Source organism: Erithacus rubecula, assembly GCF_903797595.1.
Source record: "Erithacus rubecula genome assembly, chromosome: 12".
Taxonomy (NCBI): Eukaryota; Metazoa; Chordata; class Aves; order Passeriformes; family Muscicapidae; genus Erithacus; species Erithacus rubecula.
Genome location: NC_136664.1, coordinates 1563353 through 1585589, shown reverse-complemented (window position 1 = coordinate 1585589; position 22237 = coordinate 1563353). Strand labels below are relative to the sequence as shown.

At 55.3% G+C, this 22237-nt stretch overlaps 1 protein-coding gene across 6 annotated transcripts in view; it reads left to right on the top strand.

Annotated features, from left to right (window-relative positions):
• The first annotated feature begins 316 nt into the window (after positions 1-316).
• The window catches only part of ZFPM1 (zinc finger protein, FOG family member 1), a 35341-nt gene continuing 13420 nt past the window's right edge, over positions 317-22237 (top strand). For 2 of the 6 annotated variants that reach the window (XM_079315962.1, XM_079315957.1), the window contains exons 1-3: positions 317-635; positions 16516-16647; positions 18711-18803. In XM_079315962.1, the coding sequence (XP_079172088.1) occupies positions 332-635; positions 16516-16647; positions 18711-18803 (529 nt within the window). In that variant the 5' untranslated portion in view covers positions 317-331. Of the gene's footprint in view, positions 636-1871; positions 2309-16515; positions 16648-17896; positions 18568-18710; positions 18804-22237 lie in introns of those variants that run through there. The other 4 variants (XM_079315958.1, XM_079315959.1, XM_079315960.1 and 1 more) reach the window with 4 other exon arrangements.

The window sequence follows — 22237 nt, the reverse complement described above, 5'->3', positions numbered from 1 at the left end:
CTGACATGCTGAGGATTGAAATTTGTGAAACCCAGAAAGGACTGAGACCCCAAAAGGAGAGTCTGGGATGCTGAGGATGGGCGGTGACACCCAAAAGTGGCGCCCGAGCCAACGGGGCGGGGCCAGACACGCGGAGCAGAGCGCGGCGCCTCTCTGATCACCCAGCGGAGCTGCGGACACGCGGGAGAATTTTTGGGGACACGCGGGAGAATTTTTGGGGACCCCGCGGGGCAAAGGATGAAGCCCCGGAGGCCCCGCCCCTTTCCCCGTTAGCCCCGCCCCGCCGCGCGCGCGCCATCCGGTGGGCGTGGCCGGCGGGGGGCGGGGGCCTATGGGCGGCCGCGGCGGCGGCGCGGCCCCGCCCCCCGGAGCGCTCCGCGGGTTTGATCCGGCACGGCGCCCATTGAGAAAATCCCGCGGCGGCGGCGGCGGCGGCTTCGCTCCGCCGAGCACGGCCCGGCCCCGGCCCCGGCCCCGGCCCCGGCCCCGCGGGCGGGCGGGCGGGCATGCGAGCAGCCGGGGGCCCGCCCGCCGCCACCCACCTGCCGCCCGCCCAGCCGCCAGCCGGGGCGCCGGGCTCGCCCCTTGCCGAGCGATGTCCAGGAGGAAACAGAGCAACCCCCGGCAGATCAAACGTGAGTCGTGGCTGTCGGTATCCCCTTCCCTTGTTTTGTGCTGGTCATACCGCCCCCAGCCTTATTTGTTTGGGTTTTTTTGCGGCAGTGCTCCCGCACCTCCTCCCTCGGTCCCTCCGGTACTCCCGGGACACACCCGGGACACGGCGGGGACCCACCCGGGCCGGCCGCCGTGGGTGCCGGTTCCCGCTCCCGCCTCGCTCTCTGTCCCCGCCGCTCGCCCCTCCCGCGCCGCCTCCCCCCCGCCAGCGCGGTGGCTCCGGTACCGGCTCCCGATGGGGGCCTCGATAAGGCTTTAAAATATTCCGTTCTGCAAGTCCCGTCCTGATAACATCGCTCTGTCGGGACGGCCTGAAATTGTGATCTTATCTCTCCTGCCTGCCTCCCATCCAGCGCCGGCAGCCGGGGCTAGGGGCTCCCCAAACGCCCCCCCTCCGGGGCTCCCCATTGCCTCCGGGCCACCCCAGCCCTGCCCAGGGCTCCTCACGGTGTCAGGGGCTCCCCATCCATCCTGGGGTACCCCAGCTCGGGGACAGCACCCCAACCCTGCCAGGGTTTCCCCTTCTCGTATGGGGACCCCCATTTGCCGGGGCGCTGCTGGACCCGCCGTGCCATGGTCCCCGTGTGCCATGGTCCCCGTGTGCCATCCTCCCCACTGGCCACGCTGTCCTTGACCCCCCACCCTGCCCTGTGCCCCCTCCCCAAATCCCGCTTCGCATCCCAGCCCAGGTGGGATGTGGCCCTAAGGAGCGGCCACAGGGTCCCACGGGACTTTGGTCACATCCCTGTCCCTCCCTGTTGGAATTGTGATTCCAGAGGGTCGCGCTGCCCACGATCCAGGCTCTTGTTTTTTGCTCCAGCGAGGATGTACCAGCAAGGCAGGAAAATCCTGCAAAGTGCTGGAAGTTTTTCGGTGCCGGGCTCAGCTTGGCTTTTCTCCTTCCTCTCCGGTGTGTGTGTGTGTGTTTTTTTTTCTTTCCCCCTCGAGTCGATGGAAGCTGGTGATAAGAGGGAGATGGGAGGATAGGGAAGGCTGGCCACCATGTGATAATCTACCTTTATCTTTCTCCTGAAATAATTGCAAGGCTGAGTTGCACCTACCTGTTTCCCTGCCTGGGGTGATTGCTGTGGTGATAACGCTCAGCTAGACTTTTACCCGGGGAGAGTTAAAAATAGTCCCAGCTGCCTCCTTTTTTTTTTTTTTTTTTTTTTTTTTTTTTCTTTTTTTTTATTCGGGATACTTTTCTCCTCTGGCTTTACCCAACTTCCGCGGCTTTATTTCGGCAAAAAGCCCTGCCTGGGTAACTGCAGCTCATCCAAGCGGGAGCGTTCGGAGCGGTAGCGCTGGAATGACACCGCTCCCTCCCTGCTGGGATGGGATGCCCGATCCCAGCAACCACCAACACGGACTTTATGGGGCAAACTGGGGCAGGACGAGGCCGTGGCAGCTCGGCCGGGCGGCGGCGGCTCCTCGTATCTCCTTCCTCTGCTGCTTTTCTGCAGAGATGTGAAGAAACGATAAAAGTGGGAGGCTGATCTCAGGCCGCCGGCGATGGCCAAAACTGATTAAAGAGCTGAGAGCTTGGAAGCTTTCCTGTATGTGTCAACATGAAAACAGTCATTAGAGGCGGCGAGCGCGGCGAGAGCGCCCTGCCGCTGCTCCATCAGGGAAGGTATGCATGAATCAGGGCTCCGGTAACCAGACTCCTCTCATGTACAGACCGGACCTGTTTCCACAAAGTCTATCCTCCTTATCATCTCGGCTGGAGCATTAAAAACCTCCTCCAGATTGGTATCTGCTGATTTTATTTTCCTGGGTGACGCGATGTTCTCGCTCTGGGCTTCGCCTTCTCTTGTGGGGTTGGGGTTTTTTGTTGGGGTTTTTTTTTTGTTGGGTTTTTTTTATTTTTTTTTTGAAGCGCGATGCGAGGCGCTGATTAAGGCTGGCGGGGAGATCGCCGGGAGAGCGGGCGATCGCCAGCAGAGATAAGACAAAGATCAGACACCGGACTATATTTAACCAGCTGCTTTAACCTTCCTTTTCTTCGTGCCTTTCCGGGCTGGAGCCGGGCGGGGATGGAGGGGCCGCTCCCTCCGAGCCCCCCCCCCCACCCGGCACACGGTGGGGAGGCTTTGAAAGCCGATTGCATCGCGATGGTGGCTTTTGATAGCAGAGAAAACACCCCGAGCATCTCTCCCTTTCATTTTTGGGGGTTCCTGCCCGCAGAGGACAGTTCCTTTCCATCCCTGCCTCTACCAACCTCCCTGCAGCTGCTGCTGCTTTATGGGCTGGTTTATTTTTTTCCTCTCTCTCTCTTTTTTTTTTTTTTTTTTTTTTTTTTTTGTCTGTCTTTTGTTCTGCTGGTAGATAGATGTGAGGGGCTGATAGGGAGCAGGAGCTGATCTCCAACCCAGATAGCCTGTTATATTTATTAACTTCAAACATGGGAGCGCGGGCGCCCAGCTGATGAGCGAGGCTCTGGCAGCTGCCGGTGCTTTCGCAGCGCCGGGTCCTGCGATGGGGGAGCCCGATAAGCGGCAGATTGATCTAATCGCGCTGATGTGCCTTCCCCTCCCTTGTTCTTTTAATACTGATTTTTTTTTCTTTTTTTTTTTTTTTTTTTTTTGTTGTTGTTGTTCCTAAGCGAGCTGGAAGCGAATGTTTTGTCATAGTTGCAGGGGCCTATTTGTGGTTATTATTTTTTTTTTTACCATGAGGTTGTTTTTTTTTTTTTTTCCTTTTTCCCTTTTTATTCTGCGCTCAGCTGCAGTAGATCTGAGCTCCTGATAAGCGCCAAGCCCCGATCTCCATCCTGATAGAGATTGCCAGGCTTGATAAGCACCACTTATCTCTCCCCACCAGACCGGAGCAGGATTCGCTACAACAACAAACACAGCAAAGAGGGGCAAAAGGGCTCCAACAATTTGTTCCACTGCAAATGTGATTAACGCAGGCGCTTTAATTATCTGATGGGGGGCAGCTGCATGTGTGTTTTTATTTCTCAAGGTGGTGGGGTGCCTCTCCCCCCCTCCACGTGCTCTGGGTTGAGAAGCCGAGCTCTCCCAGCGCCTGTTATCGGCCGCAGATGTTGCATTAGTTTGATGAGAGCTTTGACTTTTTTTGATGATTATCTCCCATTCTGCTCCGCCGAGCGAACGCGCGGGGCAGGGGTGAGGGGGGAGGAGGTGAAAACACCGTCACATTTTTGCAAGTGGATTTTCTTTAATTGCTATTAGATGGTGTCAGATAACGAGTGCGATCTGCGCTGTTAAAGCCGCCGTCTCTTCAGGGGGGTGTGCTGGGCTGGGCGGTTTTATTTTTATTTTTTTTTTCCTTTCCTCCTGCGCGCTCGCCGCTCCCGCGTGGGCAGGGTGGCGATGCCGGGAAGGGGATGGTGGAGCCGGGCAGGGGGTGCCCGTGGGATCCGTCCTTCCCGGGAGCTTGGAAAATTGCGTTTCTGCTGAAGATGACAGTGGCCAACCCAGCGTCTATTTTTAGCGGCGGCGTGGTGAGCCGGTGGCGTGGGATGCTCCCGGCACGCCTCCTGCCCGCTCCTTCCCGCTGCCTTCGCTTTCAGGTGACTGGTTCAGCCTCCTCTGCTTGCTCCTTTTTTTTTTTTTTTTTTTTTTAATTTATTTATTTTTTTGTTTGTTGGTTTTTTGCCTGTTTCCCCCTCCCGCTCTGATGCAGCCGCGCTTTTCCATCCGTGCCTCAGTTTCCCCATCCGGGTGGGCGGGGGGTGTTTGGGGAGGGTTTTCTCCCGGGATCAACCTCCCAAAACCGGAATTTTCTGCACATCCCAACCCTCCCCAGCCTCCCAACCCCCCTGTACCCCACTCCTGGCATCCCGAGGGTGGCATCCCCATGTCCCACATGTCTGCTACACCCACGGGTGCTGCCTGCCTGCCAGCCCCTCCCCTCTTGTGCAAACAGCCCCGGGCATCTGCCAGCCCTGGCGTGGTGGCATCCGACTGGCACTGGCGGCTCCTCACAGCTGGTAGGTGGCAATGCCCTGTGGCACGGCTGCCCCCACACTGGCACTGCCCATCCCAGCTGTCACCAGCCTCTTGGCATGTGCTGTGGGTGACATCAGGGCTGGGGACACGTGGTGGTCCTCACAGGTGGGTTGGGATGCTGGTGGGATGCACTCCCAGCCATTCCCCAGGTGTTTCCCACAAGCCATATTCCTGCTCAGTGGAGGATGTGGTGATGCTGGATGAAGTTTTCCTCCTCTTCCACAGGTGTGAGCATCCCTGCAGGCCCCAGCTCCAGGAGAAGGGTTGGCAGCTGGTGGCCAAGGGGACAGCAGGGAATTCATTCTCTGTGGATAATGGAGAAATAGCACAGGTGGCCACCAGCCCCGTGCCCTGCCAGCCATGGGATGCATCATCCCTTGATGCCAGGGCACCCTTTTGGGACTGTGCTGGGGGAATATCCCAGAATGGCTCTCCCTGGCCATCCCCACCTCTGCAGCAAGCAGGGAGGAAGAGGAGGATGCTCGGGGAGCAGGATCTGGCCATGGCTGAACCAGTTCTGCCTGGAGCCTGGCACAGCCCTGCTAGTGAGGGAGGCTCTGCCAGGCAGCTCCTTGCAGGACCTGTGAGCACTGGGGTTGGGTTGGTTTTGTTCTTTTTGCTGCTTTTCCACCTCCTGAACCCCTGGGGGGTGCCCCACACCGGGCAGTGTGTCCCAGGGAAGTCACCTCCAGCCGCGATTTGCACCTCCAGATCCGAGGTTGGGCAAGGTCTTATTTTCCATGGTGAATCACGAGGCCACCTAGCAAGCTGCAGCTTTGCCTTTGGCCAAGTTGTGATGTGGCCAGCTCAGCAATCAGGGCTTGGGAAGGAAGCAATGCTTTCCCCACGGGTGTTGCAGGAATTGGGCAAGGAGTGAGCTGAGGTTCCTGGAGAGGGGCAGCACCCCAAAGGCATCACCGTGTCCACATCCATCCTGGCACGGGAATCTCAGTGCCCTGGGACATTCCCAGCCCTGAGGGGACACCCAGATCCCTGGGAAAGGATAATCCTGCCCAAACTGAGAGCAGCAGAGCTGCTGGTGGTGTTGGTGGATTTGGGGTCAAACGCAGTGAAGGAAGAGGATGTTTGCAGGATGTTTTCCGTGTGTGCTGTCCATCCTGCTAAAAAAAAAGAAAAAAAAACCCAAAAAACATGATCTGCCTTGGAAAACACTGAATGGGGCATTGCTGTGGAGGGAAAAGGAGCCCAGACCTTCCACAGAGGCACAGCCAGGGCTGAGAGTGCCCAGAGAGAGGGATGTGAGAACCTGGGCGAGGAACCTGCAGCTTTTCAGAATTCAACATTTCAGAAGATAAATTGGAAAAGCCCCTGTGCCACCCCGCACCTCACTCCATCTCTGCTCCATTCTTCTTCCTGTGGGGCCAAGAAATCAGCTCCCCCACTTTGGGGAAGAGCAGCAATGGGAGCAGGAGACCAACATCTCCTTTTTTTTTTTTTTTTATCCTGCGCCACATCCCATGACTCCTTTTGCTGCCTGACTCAGGGCTTTTGGCCTCTCTGGCTTGGCCAGGCTGTGTCCTGCTGCTCCTTTTATCAGGAAAGTTCAAGTGTTTCGGGGTAATACAGTTCCCTCTTCCGATGGCTGCCCGGCAAAGGCTCCACATTGTTCCTGCAGCAACGTGTTTTTTTGGAAGGGCTGAAATGGCGAAAGGAATGCAACTGCTGACCTTGGGCTGCAGTGGGGTTAAGGAGTGTGTGCCTATGAGTCACTCCAGATAAGAGCCTTCCACGGCTTTTTTCCTCCAAAATAATTCTTTATCTCCTCTTTCTCACATCAACATATTTTCTTGACATCTCCCATTCGATAGCGCGTGGAGGAAATGTGCTCCTCTAATTTGTTCATCTGATGAAATGTGGATCCATTGTTTTCCCTCGGCCTTGGCCAGGCTGGGAGCGTGACCCCAGGATTTGGGGATGTGCCCAGGGCTTGGGGATGCTCAGTGGGGTCATGGTCTGGAGGTTTTGGGGTCACTGCATGGGCTTTGGGGATTTTTGATGGGGTCGGTGCCTGCAGCTTTGGCAGTATTTGGGATTGGTGCCTGTGTTTTTGGGGGTGTTTGATGGGGTCAGTGCCTGGAGATTTTTGGGATGTTCAGTGAGGTCAGTGCCTGGAGATTTTTGGGATGTTCAGTGGGGTCAGTGCCTGGAGCTTTGGGAATGTTTAGGAATGGTGCCTGCAGTTTTGGCAATGCACACCCAGGGTTTGGGGTTTTTTGGTGGGGTGGGTAGCCCTTGCTTTAGGGATGGGCTTTGGGGTTGGTGCCCTGGAATTTGTGGGTACCCAACAGGTTCTGGGGCTTTAAGGGGTCAGTGCCTAGGAATTATGGATGCTAGAAGGAGTTTGGGGATTCACCTTAAAGCTTGTGCCTGGGCTTTGAGGATGCTCAGCAGGGTCAGTCCCTGTAGCTTTAGAGATGGTACCCAGGGTTTGGGATGCTTGGTGAGATTGGTGCCTGGGGTTTGGGAATGTGCCTTAGGATTAATACCCTGATATTTTGGGATGCTCAGTGGGGTCAGTCCCTGTAGCTTTAGGAACACACCTAGAGATGGTACCCAGGGTTTTGGGATGCTTGGTGAGATTGGTGCCTGGGGTTTGGGAATGTGCCTTAGGATTAATACCCTGATATTTTGGGATGCTCAGTGGGGTCAGTCCCTGTAGCTTTAGGAACACACCTAGAGATGGTACCCAGGGTTTTGGGATGCTTGGTGAGATTGGTGCCTGGGGTTTGGGAATGTGCCTTAGGATTAATACCCTGATATTTTGGGATGCTCAGTGGGGTCAGTCCCTGTAGCTTTAGGAACACACCTAGAGATGGTACCCAGGGTTTTGGGATGCTTGGTGAGATTGGTGCCTGGGGTTTGGGAATGTGCCTTAGGATTAATACCCTGATATTTTGGGATGCTCAGTGGGGTCAGTCCCTGTAGCTTTAGGAACACACTTAGAGATGGTACCCAGGGTTTTGGGATGCTTGGTGAGGTTGGTGCCTGGGATTTTGGGATGATTGGTGCCTGGGGTTTTGGGATGCTTGGTGAGATTGGTGCCTGGGGTTTTGGGATGCTCAGTGAGATTGGTGCCTGGGTTTTTGGGGTCAGTGCCTGGGGTTTGGGAATATTAGGGTTGACACCTAGATCTTTTGGGATGCTCAGCAAGGTCAGTCCCTGTAGCTTTAGGAACCCAGGTTTTTGGGATGCTTGGTGAGATTGGTGCCTCAGGTTTTGGGATGCTCAGTGAGATTGGTGCCTGGGGTTTTGGGGTCAGTGCCTGGGGTTTGGAATGTTAGGGTCTATACCCAGATCTTTAGGGATGCTCAGCAGAGTCAGTCCCTGTAGCTTTAGGAACTCAGGGGTTTGGGATGCTTGGTGATATTGGTGCCTGGGGTTTTGGGTCAGTGCCTGGGGTTTGGGAATATTAGGGTCGACACCCAGATCTTTTGGGATGCTCAGCAAGGTCAGTCCCTGTAGCTTTAGGAACTCAGGGGTTTGGGATGCTTGGTGAGATTGATGCCTGGAGTTTTGGGATGCTTTGGTGAGATTGGTGCCTGGGGTTTTGGGATGCTTGGTGAGATTGGTGCCTGGAGTTTTGGGATGCTTTGGTGAGATTGGTGCCTGGGGTTTGGGAATATTAGGGTCGATACCCAGATCTTTTGGGATGCTCAACAAGGTCAGTCCCTGTAGCTTTAGGAACCCAGGTTTTTGGGATGCTTGGTGAGATTGGTGCCTGGGGTTTTGGGATGCTTTGGTGAGATTGGTGCCTGGGGTTTTGGGATGCTTTGGTGAGATTGGTGCCTGGGTTTTGGGTCAGTGCCTGGGGTTTGGAATGTTAGGGTTGACACCCATATCTTTTGGGATGCTCAGCAGCATCAGCCCCCATGGATCCATTCCTCCTTTAGAAAACCCAGGCTGGCAGCAGCAAGCAGAGCACCCACCTCTGGAAGAGCCGCCTTTCCCTCCCTCCCTCCCTCGCTGGGGGAAGTTTGGCCGCGCTCTTCTCCATCTCCCAGCCGAGGCCTCTCATGCTCCTCGCAGCTCCGATGATAATGCGGAAAGTTGAACTGGCCCCATTACTGCGCGGCGATGGTTGCCGCGATAAGAGCCCGATAATGGCAGCGATAGCGGCGGCTCGGTAGCCAATGGCTCAGCCGCTGCTGCCATTAACATTCCCCACCACGGCCGGGCTCGGAGCTGCCTATCTGCTCTCCATTTCCACTCCTCCGCTAGATAAGAATGGAAATACTGACTTCATAGCTCACTGATTAAAGTGTCTGGATTTCTTGATAATACACAGATAAATTATGTTTTTCAAAAAGAAGGTAGGGAAGGGAGTGCGAGGGGAGGGAAAAACCTCCAGTCCATTTTTTTTTTTTTTTTTCCTTTCCTTCCCTTTTTCTGGCCGTGCCCTGGGAGTTGGGTTTTTGCTGCTCTGAAATGCAGGAAGGCAGAGCCCTGTGAGGTGTCCTCAGGAATGGGGGGACTAAGGATTTTTGGGTGGGGTGTGGTCCAGTCAGGTCCCTGTGCTGGGATGGAGATGCTGTTCTGCATCCAGGGACCTGCAGCTTGGGCTTTGCCAGGATCCTGGCAGTGGCTGGGACATCTCAGGTGGGATCTGTCCCCAAGCTGGCAGCACCCAGGGATGCTCAGGAAGCATCTCCATGTCTCCATCTGGCTCTGCTGCAGCAATCTGCTCTGGGTACTTTGGAGCAGCCTCATCCCACTGCCCCATCCATCCTCAGCTCCTTGGCTTTCCTCACTCATCAGCCCACTGGAGCAAACAGAGCTTCCAGAATTCTTGGTTTGGAAAAGGTATCAACCATGAATTTGTTTCATCTAAATAGAAAACTAAAGAGCGAACAGTATAAAGTTCATTTTTTAATGTGCTGCCCCATTCCAGTTGGGCTGCTCTCTTTATTTTTTTTAGGGGAACTGTGATAAAAAGCAGAGATAAAGCCAGGACTGTTTTGTGTAGGAGTCTGTATCTGTGTTATCTATCTCCCTTTTTCACTCTCCGAGCAGCTCTGTTGTTTTTCGCTCTTATCTCGCTCCACCAAAATGCCAAGAACAGGAAAAAAAAAAAAATTAGAAAAAAGAGAGAGAGAGGCAGCACAGGCACGTTTGCACGGAGAGAACTCTGTGTCCACAGAGCTGGGCAGGAGAAGGGAGTTAGAATTGGAGGGATGGGGTGCTGGGAAGGCAGGGAGGGATTTTGGGAGCAGTGCTGTCCCAGGGATCTCCAGGTGCCAGGCTTGGTGCCAGCTGCTCTCAGATGGGCCACCCCACCTGGCTGTGCCCTCTGAGGGTCCTTCCTGCCCCTGCAGCCCCCATGGCTCCTGCTGGTGTCCCTGGGAGCTGGGATTGGCATCCTGAGGGACTGGGAGCAGCAGGGACATCCCTGCTGCTGTCCCCTTGTCCCATCCTTGTCCCCATCCCTCTGGCTTTGTCATCACCCAGAGCTGTCACAGGCTTGGGATGGACACTGAAAACCATCCCTGTTCCCTTTCTATCACTTTTGGGAGCAGGGTGGACCTGGAGCAGTTCCCACAGGAAGGGGATGGCTCCAGCTGGGTTCTCCAGGGTAATTTGTGCTGGATTAGCCCAGAGCTTGACCTCTGTCCTCGCTGTCACCTGGTATTGATGTGCTGGAGTGCTGCCTGAGCATCCCCACCCCCAGCCAGTCTGGAATGCTTTATTCCAGGTGGGACAAGAAGGATCCCAGTTGAGAGGCTCTCCCCCAGTTCTACCCTTTGGCAGGGAGCAGGGCTGGCTGCTTGGAGCCCGATCCTCAGGGGTGGAATTTTGGAATTTCTTTCCCACATTGGTGCGTATCGGTGCTCACATCCTGCATCACCATGGGGTTAAACACCTCTTGGATGGGGTTTGGGTGCAGACAGCTCCAGTCTCCATCCCAGTAAGGACAACTCCTCCTCTCCAGCTGCCTCAGTTTCCCTGCTCCATGCTCCCAGTTCAGCTCATCCCTTCTCCCTCACCCATCCATCTGCTGCGCCGGGGACGGCTCCATTCCCCTCTCTCCGAATCTATCAGGGCCTTATCGAGCCCATCTGAAACCTAAAGTCACTCCATTGTCATTGTGCCTGGGTTTCCTCCCTGCCTGGATGGTCCCTGCAGGGGCTGGAGCCCCAATCTCCCGGAATCTCCGGGTGCTTTATCGGCCCCCATCGCAGCCGGGCCGGCGCTGGCGCCGCTCGCCGCTGATAAAGTTTCAGAGTTCAGGCAGTGATGAATGTTCAGTAACTGCACCCGCCTGGGCTTGGCAGCCAGCAGCTCTGGCTGAAACCAATCCCTCTCCTATCAGCAGCGCTGCTTTTTCTCAGGCTGGGCCTCTCCCTGCTCTGCTCTTCCCTGGGGGCTCCCCTGGGGCAGCACAGCGCCCAGGGGTGCCCCATTCCAGGCTGGGCTCTGGGTTTTGGAGAGGGGTGGGTGGGAAGGAGCTTAAAGTTCATCCAGATCCAGGGCAGGGATCTTCCACCTGACCAGGATGTGGTGGTTGGGACAGAGCAGCTCTGCATCCCATCCCATTTTCCCATCCCATCCCGTTTCCTCATCCCATTTTCCCATCCCATCCCATTTCCTCATCCCATTCTCCTATCCCATTTTCCTATCCCATTTCCCCCATCCCATCCCATTTCCCCATCCCGTTTCCTCATCCCGTTTTCCCATCCCATCCCATTTCCCCCATCCCATCCCATTTTCCTATCCCATTTCCCCCATCCCATCCCATTTTCCCATCCCATTTTCCTATCCCATTTCCCCCATCCCATCCCATTTTCCCATCCCATTTCCCCCATCCCATCCCATTTCCTCATCCCATTTCCCCCATCCCATCCCATTTCCTCATCCCATTTTCCCATCCCATCCCATTTTCCCATCCCATTTTCCTATCCCATTTCCCCCATCCCATTTTCCCATCCCATTTCCCCCATCCCATCCCATTTTCCCATCCCATCCCATTTTCCCATCCCATTTTCCTATCCCATTTCCCCCATCCCATCCCATTTCCTCATCCCATTTTCCCATCCCATTTCCTCATCCCATTTTCCTATCCCATCCCCTTTCCCCCATCCCACTTCCTCATCCCATCCCATCCCCTTTCCCCATCCCTTTTTCCCCATCCCAGCCTTCCCAACACCTCCATTCCCACCTCTTCCTTACCCTCCTGCAAAAATTAGTGTATTATAAATGTAATTGTTATTATAAATTTAGCAGTTATTATAAATACCATCCCATGAACAATGGCAACTCGTGCCCCACCATCTCTGTTCCCTCCTGGTATAAATTAGGCCTAATAGGTTATAAATGTGATAATATTAATCATTATAAAACCCCTGATGAGGAGTTGGAGCATCTCCCCATCAAGGATCACCCAGCACCTCTATCCCCTATTCCTCTCCTGGGTAAATTAGGCCTAAATACAAAAATTTAAATAAGTCTATAAATTTATAAATTATTATAAATATCCCCCATCAGTAATCCCAGCATCCCTACCACCTCCTGGACAAACCAGTAATAATTTAATCCCAAATCATGATCTATACATTATTAATCCCCCCCGTTGGACCTTCCAATTGTCCAACCATACTTTCTGTTCCTTACCCTTTTCTCTCAGGGCACCAAGGCAGGCTCAGGGTGAGTTTTATCTGGAGGTGATGGAGAAGGGCCCCAAATTTGAGATAAATTCCCCTGGGGCCAGCCCCAGCTGCTATCAGCTCCATGCACAGGGCTGATCTTTCATGGGGAGATATCCATGGGAAGAGCCTGGGATGCTGCAGATAGGGGACAGGGCTCAGAAAAAGTCCATTTTCTTCCCAAACAATTCCAGCATCACCGAGGGGAGGTGTCCTGTATGATCAGTAGCTGCACCCACTGAAATTTTTCCCGGCTTGGCATTCCCAACCCTTGGCATTCCCAACCCTTGGCATTCCCAACCCGCAGGAAAAGGACCGGGGAGCAGCCGAGGTCGTTGGTAAAACAAACATTGGTAGGGCCAGGGAGGAATTGGGTGAGAAGAGAGGGCGGGTGGCCCATCAGATACCGGGTTTGCAGTTCCCGGGTTGTTCTCGGCTGTTTCTGGCACTGCACAGCCCCTGGGGAATCCCGGGATGCTCCAGATCCCACCAGGGCTGCCTTTGGCTCCATAATTTGGGGGGAAAAGAGGTGATTTAGGGGCAGCAAGGAAGTGATGCCTGAGTGGAATTCCCACATTTGCAGCATGAGGTGATGGAGGAGTATCCTGGTGATGCTTTGTGTATGCCAAGACCTGGTTTGCAGCCTGCTTTTGGGTTGGTATTCATCATCATCATCATAATTATCATTACTATTATTATTGTTGTTGTTGTTATTAATTGTGGTTTTTTAATTGCAAGAGGATGGGATGAGGAGCAGCTGGAAGGATGGAGAAGGGATTCTCCATCTGTTGCCTGCTGCTGGAGCTGGGGTATCCCCCAGGATGTCCCCACTGTCCCCCCCCAGTGACACCCAGAGCCAAGGCTGAGCCTTGAGGTGCCTGAAGGAAGGTTTGGGATGTGAGGCCACCTAGCTCCAGGCTCTGTCCCTTATTCCCTGGCTCCTGGAGCTTTCCTTGGACTCATCCCCTGCCCAGTGGGACTTGGAGGAATTTTTATTTTTAGAAATGAGGATGGTGGATTCCCAGAAGGGTTTGGGTTGGAAGGACCTTAAAGCTCATCTCCTTCCTCCCCCTCCACGGGCAGGGACACATTCCTTTCAGCCCAGGTTGCTCCCAGCCCCATCCAACCTGGCCTTGAACGCTTCCAGAGATGGGAATTGGAAGGAGTCAGATGGGAATTTTTTATTTAAATCCTTATTTAAAAATAAACACTTGGCAGTGCCGAGCGCCAGCCGGCCAAGGCAGGTTGCCACCAGCCTGCACGTGTTCCCAATCCAGGACCTGCTTTCCACCATGGGAACTCCTCCTCCTCCTCCTCTTCCTCCTCCTCCTCCCTGCTCCAGAGCCGGTGGGAAAGTCTGTGGCTGTTGCTATTTTCTATCTCTTATCAAGGCCTCTTATCACTTTTGCTCTTGTCTCCCTGCCGGCTCTCCCAGCGCCCAGGGTCTCTTGGCAGCCTGGAAAAGTCCCCCCCCCCCAACTCCTCCTTGATTCCCTATATTCTTTTGCCTTTTATTTAATTTACCAGCTAAGCACAAAGAATCAAGAAAAGCTTTATTGTTCCTGGGAGAACCTTAATTGGAGAGCAGTGATCAAATCATTACCTGGGTTTCCCTGGGAATGCCGACCCTCAGCCCAGCCCTGGTGACACAGGCACGTTGCCTCAGCTTCCTGCAAGTTTTTAGACTCACTGTCTTCTTTTTTTTTTTTTTTGGAGGGAAAAAAAGAAGAAAAAAAGTAAAAAAAAAAAAAAGAAATCCTTGCTCGTTATCAATAAAAAAAAAAAAGAGGGAGGGAGAAGAGTTAATCGTCGAAGCGGAGTATCTTGGAAGGGAACGTTTTTTGGCTCTTCCCCTCTCTGTAAAACCAGCCTCAGTAATTCAGTTTTAAAGCATGAAAAAAGGGAGTTGATGAAATTCCGCTATCAGCACTGAACCAATATGCAAAATATCTCGCCGAGAATCAAATAGCTATTATGTTTTCATTTCCATTTCAGCGTATTTGCTTAATGAAGAATAGACAGATCAGGCCAGCCGAGGGAGGCTGTGTGTGGTGATAACTGTGCAGGGCTCCCAGCAATCCTGGCCCAGTGACGCTCCTCTACTGCTCTGAGCTCCCTCTCCCTCACTTGCCTTTTTTTTTTTTCTTTTTTTTTTTTTTTTTTTTCCCCAGTGGTTCGTTTAACCCGTGCAGCTGGGAGTGCTGGCAGTGCATCCCTGGGGGTTGGGATGCATCCTAAGACAATTTTTGGGGTGCTGATGGTCACCCAGCCTCTCCATGGTCCCCAAACCTTTCGTTTTACATGCTTGGATTTATCTGGAGCATCCCCATCTCCCTTGGGAGTGCTTGGCAGTGTTTTGGGGTGGGACTGTGTGAGATGATTGCAGGATGCTCTTGGCCCCATACCAGGTTTGACACAGTTGGATTTATCTGGAGCATCCTCACCTTCCTCATGGCTGGGCCTCAGTGTTTTGGGGTGGGATGTGGGTGGTCCCAGGATGCATCCAGGGATCACAGTGACAAGATTCTGGGATTGTTGGTTCCCCATCATCCCTGCTGGGGTGACACCACGGTACCCAAACCCCAGCTGGATTTACAGGGAGCATCCCCATCTCCTTCCTGCTTGGGGTGGATATTTCAGGGTGGCACCTGGGTCATCCCAGGATGCACCCAGGGACCCCAGTGCTGTGCTGCTGGGATGCTGTTGGCCACCCTGTAGGAGCTTGGTGGCACCACAGGACTCAAACCCCAGCTGGATTTATATGGAGCATTTAGCTGGATTCATGTGGGGCTTCCAGCTGGATTCATATGGGGTATCCAGCTGGATATGGGGCATCAGTTGGATTAATATGGAGCACTTAGTTGGATTCATATGGGACACTCGGTTGCATTCATGTGGGGCATCCAGCTGGATTTATATGGGATATCCAGCTGGATTCATGTGGGGCATCCAGTTGGATTTTTTTTGGGCACCCAGTTGGATTATATGGGGCATCCAGTTGGATTTATATGGGGAATCCAGAAGGATTTATTTTGAGCATTCAGTTGGATTATGTGGGGCATCCAGTTGGATTTATTTGGGGCATTCATTTGGTTGGATTTATATGGGGCATCCCCATTTCCCTCCTGTCTGGTGATGGGTATTTTGGGGTGGGATGTGGGATACATCCAGGGACCACGGATGGGATGCTCCTGGCTGCCCATCCTCTGCAGGTCACAGTGCTGTGGTACCCTCCTGTTCCCAGCAGGGTGTGGGTGGTCTCAGCACCCTTGGGTGGGTGCCAGGTGCCCTCCTGGTCCCACCCATCCCTTCCCAGCCCCGTCCACCCCTCCCTGGGCCGGCTGGAGGTGCCAAACCCCGGCGCAGGCAGCGTCGGGTTAACTTTATCAGAAGCCCAAGAGCCGTGAAGGCGTGAAGGAAGAAATTAGCCTAACAATGTTTCATTTACAGCGGGAGAAACGATTTGTTAGCTGGCGATTGTTTCTGAATATTATCAGAGCCTTTTTAATTGTGCTGGAACTGAAATTAGCAGAATTAGAATAAATTGCCTTCCCTTCTCCGGCAGCCTCTTTATTCACGCTCATTGTTGTGTGCTTTGTATAGATTATGGGCTCTTTGTTCTGCTGCTGTAAATATACATGCCTGGAGTCACAGTGAGCAGCTGAGGTCTGCAGACGGGCTGGCCCTGCTCTGATCCCCCCAGTCCTGGGCCAGGGCAGCCCTGGTGGCATCGTGTGGTGCCAGCCACGTGTGTCACCGCTGCTTGGGGGATGCTGCATTGCCATGGAAACGGGCAGGAGGGATGGCAGGGCTGGGGAGTGTCCCCCATGTGCCTGCTGTTTGTCCCCTGTGTCCCCCATGTGCCTGCTGTTTGTCCCCCATGTGCCTGCTGTTTGTCCCCCATGTGCCTGCTGTTTGTCCCCTGTGTCCCCCCTGCAGGGTCATCCCCGTGTGCTCTGTCAGGTAAGGGGTGGTGGGGACATTTCTGGGGGTCCTTTTGGGGACAGGTGTGTGTGCACAGCACCCCTCTTGCTGCCAGTGCCTCGGGGAGCACCTGGAGCAATTCATGGCCACCTCTGCAAGGGGACAGTGGCCCCCAGGGATGGGGCAGGGCATTCCTTTCCTTCCCTGTGTGGGATTTCCTCCTGATTTCCCAGCTGTCCCCCTGGCTGAGCCCCCCTGACTCGCTGTCTGTGTTCCCACAGGTTCCCTGGCAGCCATGGAGGAAGGTGAGGATGCCCCAGTGGGGGACAGGAGCCCCTCAGAGAGGGATGGGGCCACCTCAGACGGCGAGGGCTCGGCCGAGCGCGACACCTGCAGCCCCCCCGGCAGTGAAGGTGAGCCCTGGGGCTGTCCCTGCTGTCCCCTCCCCACGGGACAGGCTCTGCCACCGCAGCAACCTGCTGGGCATTGTCTCTGCTGGTGGTAATTAGCTAAGGAAGCAGCCTGGCCACCCCTCGGGGCTGCTGGGCTAGTGACACCCCCGTGTCATCCTCTGCTGGTGGCAGGACACCCTGTTGCAAAGCTGGGGTATGAAGTGACATCCTTGGGGTGTAGAGTGACAGAATTGGGGCTTAAAGTGACTCTTCACAGGGATGTAAAGTGACCCTTTGGGATATAAAGTGATGCCCCCCCAGGCCAGGTATGTAAAGTGACCCCTTAGGGGTGCAGAATGACCCTTCCCCCTACCTTGGGGTGCAAAGTCTCATTCCCTCAGGGTGCAGAGTGTCCCATCCCAGGGGTGCAGAGTGACCTCTCGGGGTGCAAAGTCACATCCTTTGCAATGCAAAGTTCCTCACCCTGCCCACGATCCGAGTCACGTCCCTCAGGGTGCAAAGTTCCCCCGCCCAGGGGGACAAAGTCACGTCCCTTTGGTGACTCTGCTGACCCCCCCAGGGTGCCAGGCAGCCGCAGAGGCTGTGCCCTGGGTGGTCTGGGGGCGCAGGGCTGGCGGTGGCCCCGGGGTGGCCGCCAGGCTGCCGCCGTGCCGAGCCGTGCCGCGCCCCGCAGGCGGCTGCGGCTCAGGGCCGGGCTGCAACAGTCCCAGATATCCTTCAAGTTCCTTCCTGTGGAGGTGGGGGCAAATCCCAATCAGTTAATGTTTGCTGTGCCCTTTGAGATAACCGAGCCGGGGCAAGGCTCACCCAGCTGCAGCCGAGGCTCCCGGCAAACCCCGGGGCTGTACTGGGGCAGAAGAGTCCCCAAAACCAGGGACAGACAGGGCATGGGGCAGCAGGGAGCCTCTGCTGGGGCAGGGGAGATCCTGGCAGCTGGGGCAGGAAGGGATCCTGATAGGCGAGATAGGGAAGGGACACAAATAGGGACAGTCAGGGAGCCCAACTCTTGGGGCAGGGGATGACCCTGAGAATTGGGACAGGAAGAGATCCTGAGAGTTGGGGCAGGGAGGGATAAAGAGATAGGGATGGGACACAAATATCTGAGACAGTCTCAACTTTTGGGGCAGGGAAGGGATCCTCTCCCTGAGGCAGGGAGAGATCCTAATAGCCAGGACAAAGCAGGGACATAGATAATGAGAGCAAGGAAGAGATCCCAGATTTGGGACAGGCCAGGAATTCCACATGAGGCAGGGAGTGGACCCTCATAGCTGGAGCAAGGAGAGACCCCAATTTCAGGGAAAAGACCCCAACAGCCAGAACAGGAAAGGGATCCTACAGCAAAGCAGGGAAGGGAGCCTGATAATTGAAACAGGGAGGGAACCTGATAAGTGCAGCAGGGAAGGGACCCCACTATCTGAGTCAGGGAGGTCTCCCAGGCAAACTTTGCTCTGTGGTGGAGAGAAGTGAGGGCTGTTATCTGATGGGGCAGGCGGGCTGGGGGCCGGAGCTGCACCTGGCACTGGCCTGCCTCGATAACGAGGCGATAGCAGAGATAAAGCCCAGCAGCAATAACGGCCACTAAAGCTTTCAGCGCCACGGATAAAAATCGATACGCCAGGCACTTTGATTTATAGCCAAAAATAATAGGACTTTTATACCCGGTGATTGATTTATTTGATGTTAATCACGGCGCTTATCACCTGTATTAATAATGGGCCAGGGCGGTGACGTCACGGCGGTGGCGCCGATCGATTGGGCTCCGCTCTCGATCCGCCCGGGACGCCAAGGCAAACATGTACTTTGGGCACCGAGCTGCCACACTGTCATATGCAGATTGGCCTTATCAGCCCATCTCCAGCAGCAGTTAATGGAGAAAATAATTTGTTATCAAGTTGCTGCGAGCGCGCCGCAAATGGAGCGGTGAGGGGGAGCGGGGTGTGCCCCTGAGGGTTTGGGGTGGGTTTGTGGGGTGTTCCCAAAGGGGTGAGGGGTTTTAGGCACGCTGTGCCCATGGTGGAATGCTGCCTCTGGAATTGCCTGCTGCCTTCTGCCTCCTGCTGCAGAGTCCAGAGATGCTCTGGAGAGCCCCAAGGAGCTGGAGAAGCCGGGAGATCCTGGAGAAACCCCCCAGGAGCCAGACAGCTGGAATGGGCCAGGTGGGTCTCTGGTGTGTGGGGCCATCCCTCTCCATCCCAGTGTCCTGGCTGCATCTGGAGCAGCCCTCAAGCATTCACCTCCTCTTGCAAACAGCAGCATGAGGAGCACAGGGAGCTGGGCAGGCTGCAAACCCCAGAATTCCTGCTGGAGGGGTGGTGGTTGTGATCCCTCATGGTAAAACCATGGATTTGGGAGCAGCAGGGATGCCATCCCCACAGCTGGCATCACAGGCCTGGCACTGGCAGGGTTTGGGGCCGTCCTGCCTTGCACCAGGGCCCTTCACCAACATCCTGACAACCACAAGAGCGACGCTGGGCTGGTTTGGTGATGGTTATCAAAACCCCAAGGAGCAAATTCAGCCTCTATCTGCCCCTGGTATCTCCATGCCAGGGCTGTGGGCACCAGGCTGGCCCTGTGGGCACCCCCAGCCCTATCACCCACCATCTCCAAAGCCACGGGCTTACAGAAAGCCACAGGGATCCACAGAGCCAGGGGATGGAAGGGAGCTCTGGAGAGCACCCAGCCCGAGGCAGGGACACCTGGAGGTGACAGAGGGACACATCCAGAGACTGGGATTGGGATATCCACACCCTCCCAGGGCTCTGCTGCCCTCCATGGGAAGTTCTTCCTCGTGTTGAGGTGGAATTTCCCGTGTTCTAGTTCGTGGCCATCACTCTTGGGTTGTTCCACTGGGAACAGCTCCTGGCAGGTGGGGCTGGGACCCCCCGAGGGTGGATGTGCCACATTCCACAGCCTGTTGGTGCTTTGGGAAGTGGTGACACCCCGCAGGGCAGCGATTCCCCTTTGGGTGTGGATGCACCAGGCAGGTCCCGCGGTGTCCCCAAGGCCACCAGGCTGTGGCTGCTGCAGGAGCCCTGGGAAGTGGCAGCTGCCAGCACACGTGCTGTGTCCTGCAGCTGCCCAGATCCCCACGGGAGCCCCCTCCCCCTGCAGGGCCGAGGGGAAGGGAAGCTCTGCCGACCCCGCTGATATCCCTGCCCTTCCCGGCAGGAAGGAGCTGCGAGGCCGCCCCTGCTCCTCCTTATCTGCTCCCAGCCCTTTGCCCCCGGGGCAGGGCAGGAGGGGACTGCCCCTCCAACCCCCTCATTCCCTATGGGGTCAGATCCCAAACCCCCCAAAACCAGCTTGGCTGAGGCCGTGCCTCCCCTTCTTCCCCCTCCCCTGCGGGTTATTTGCATTCTTGATGTCCCAGCGATGTGATTATGGGCTGGCAGCCCATCTCACGGTGCTAATTGCCCTATTCATTTCTCTCCTTCCCCAGCCCTGCTATCAGGGGCTCTGCAGCCTCCCCACTATCAGCCAGGAGCTGCCCAGAAGGGAAGCTGGAGCAGCCTGAGCTCGCTGCTTTATCTGCCAGGATCCGATGGATGTGCCGGGGTGGGGTTATGGGGGAGCGTTTTTTGGCGCCCTGAGGGGGGTTTGGGGGTCACTGGGTCACCCCTGCTGGGGGTGGTGTCCCCAGAGGTCATCCAGAGGGGATGTGGCTTGCCAGCAGCTCGTCCTGGCCCACCTGGCAGGAGGGAGAAGGAGGATTTTGGTTAATTTTTGAAAGGGTTGTGTTTCAGCTCCTCCAGTTCCCAGGAGCTGCAGTTTGGATCCTGAGCTTAGGACCCTTCATTCGGGGTGCTGGGACACCCTGGCTCTGTCCTGCTTCCCAGTGGGATCGTGGGATGGAGCATGGCCATGCTTTGTGCTCCCTGCATCCTCTAGCAGGGATGGGGACAGGATGTCCATCCTTCCCAGATTCCCCCAAACCATCCCAAATTCCCCACAGCCCCTCCATCCTTGGCTCAGCTTTCCATTTTCCCACTCGTTTTGGTTTGCTCAGGAGAAAGGAGAATTTTGGGAGCACCCACAGCCTCCAGCTGCCATCCCAGGGCTGTCCCATCCCTCCCCATCCCTGCCTCAGATATTCCAGACAGTTTTCCCAGAAGGATTAGATGAAAACTGCAGATTTCACATGGAGCTGGGGCAGGAGTGCAGCAGAGGAGGGCCCTGCTCGAGTTTATGATGAACCAGCAGAGAATTCCAGCTGCAGCCCCTGGGAATTCTGGATTCTTGCTTTTCCACCTGCTGGGATGAAGCTTTTTGCTTTTTGTCCTTGTGGGAGCAGCCACAGTCAGGGACAGGATTGGAGGTGCCCAAACCCAGGGTGGTTTTTGGGTTATCCCACCCAGCCTTGGGAATTCCCAGGGAATTCTTCACCCCCTTCCCTACATCAGCATTGATGTTTGCAGCTCCACCTTGCTGAACCCCAGCTCCTGCTGCTGTCTGAGCTTTATTCAATTAATTATTAAATGTTCATTTAATATTTCCTCTGGGCAGTAATGATGGCTCTGGGTTGATTTCAGACCTCGGGCTTCTCTCCCAATCCTCCAAACCCATCCTCACCCCCCATCCTCCATATCAGGATGGCACAGAGCAACTCCTCTTTTTTTTTTTTTTTTTTTTTTGTGCATCTAATTAAAACTCTCAAGTCCTTTTTTTTCCCCCTCTTTTCCTCCCAGCTCCCCCTTCCCTCGTGCTCCTGCTCCCTTTCAGTTGTGTTTATCTCCCTCTTCAATAATCTCTGGCTGCCCAGAGTTTGTCTGGAAACCTCAAGGTTCATTATCGGGGTGAGCAGGGCACAATGGGGGGGACAGCTTGTCCTGGGGGGGGGACACAGCCCCCACCACATCTGCCCCATCCCTCCCCCTCCACCCTGGTATGTGTGGGTGGGAAAAATTATTCCAGCTATTCTGTTTTTATCACTGGGAGCAGAGCAGCAGAGAGTTGTGCTTGTGGGAGATGGCTGGGGGTGGGGGGAGCTGGGATTCAGGGAATTGGCACCCCCAGAATCCCAAATCAGCACCTGAAATCCTCCCCCTGCCCTGGTGTGTGTCCAGCTGCCAAGGGCAGCAGGGTGGGGACGGTCCCAGCAGTGATGGGGACACCTGTCCTGGATTTGGGACATGGAAGAGCAGCTGTCCTTGCTGGGGAATGTCCCCAAGTGCCTGGGGTCACTGCAGGGTGGAGGGGACAGTCTGGGGACACTGATATGGTGAAGGGATGCTCTGACTGCTCTGGGGGTGTTGCTGAGTGGAAGGATGATCAGACAGGTTTGGGGACAGTGGCAGTGCAGGGATGCTCTGGATGTTTGGGGACGGTGGCAGTGCAGGGACTCTCAGGGATTTTGGGGACAGTGGCAGTGCAGGGATGCTCAGGGATTTTGGGGACAGTGGCAGTGCAGGGATGCTCAGGGATTTTGGGGACAGTGACAGTGCAGGGATGCTCAGGGATTTTGGGGACAGTGGCAGTGCAGGGACTCTCAGGGATTTTGGGGACAGTGGCAGTGCAGGGATGCTCAGGTTCCCATTCCTCTGGGGAAGGAGAGCTGTGTCTTGCACTCTTGTGCTGAGAGCCCTTCTGCTGC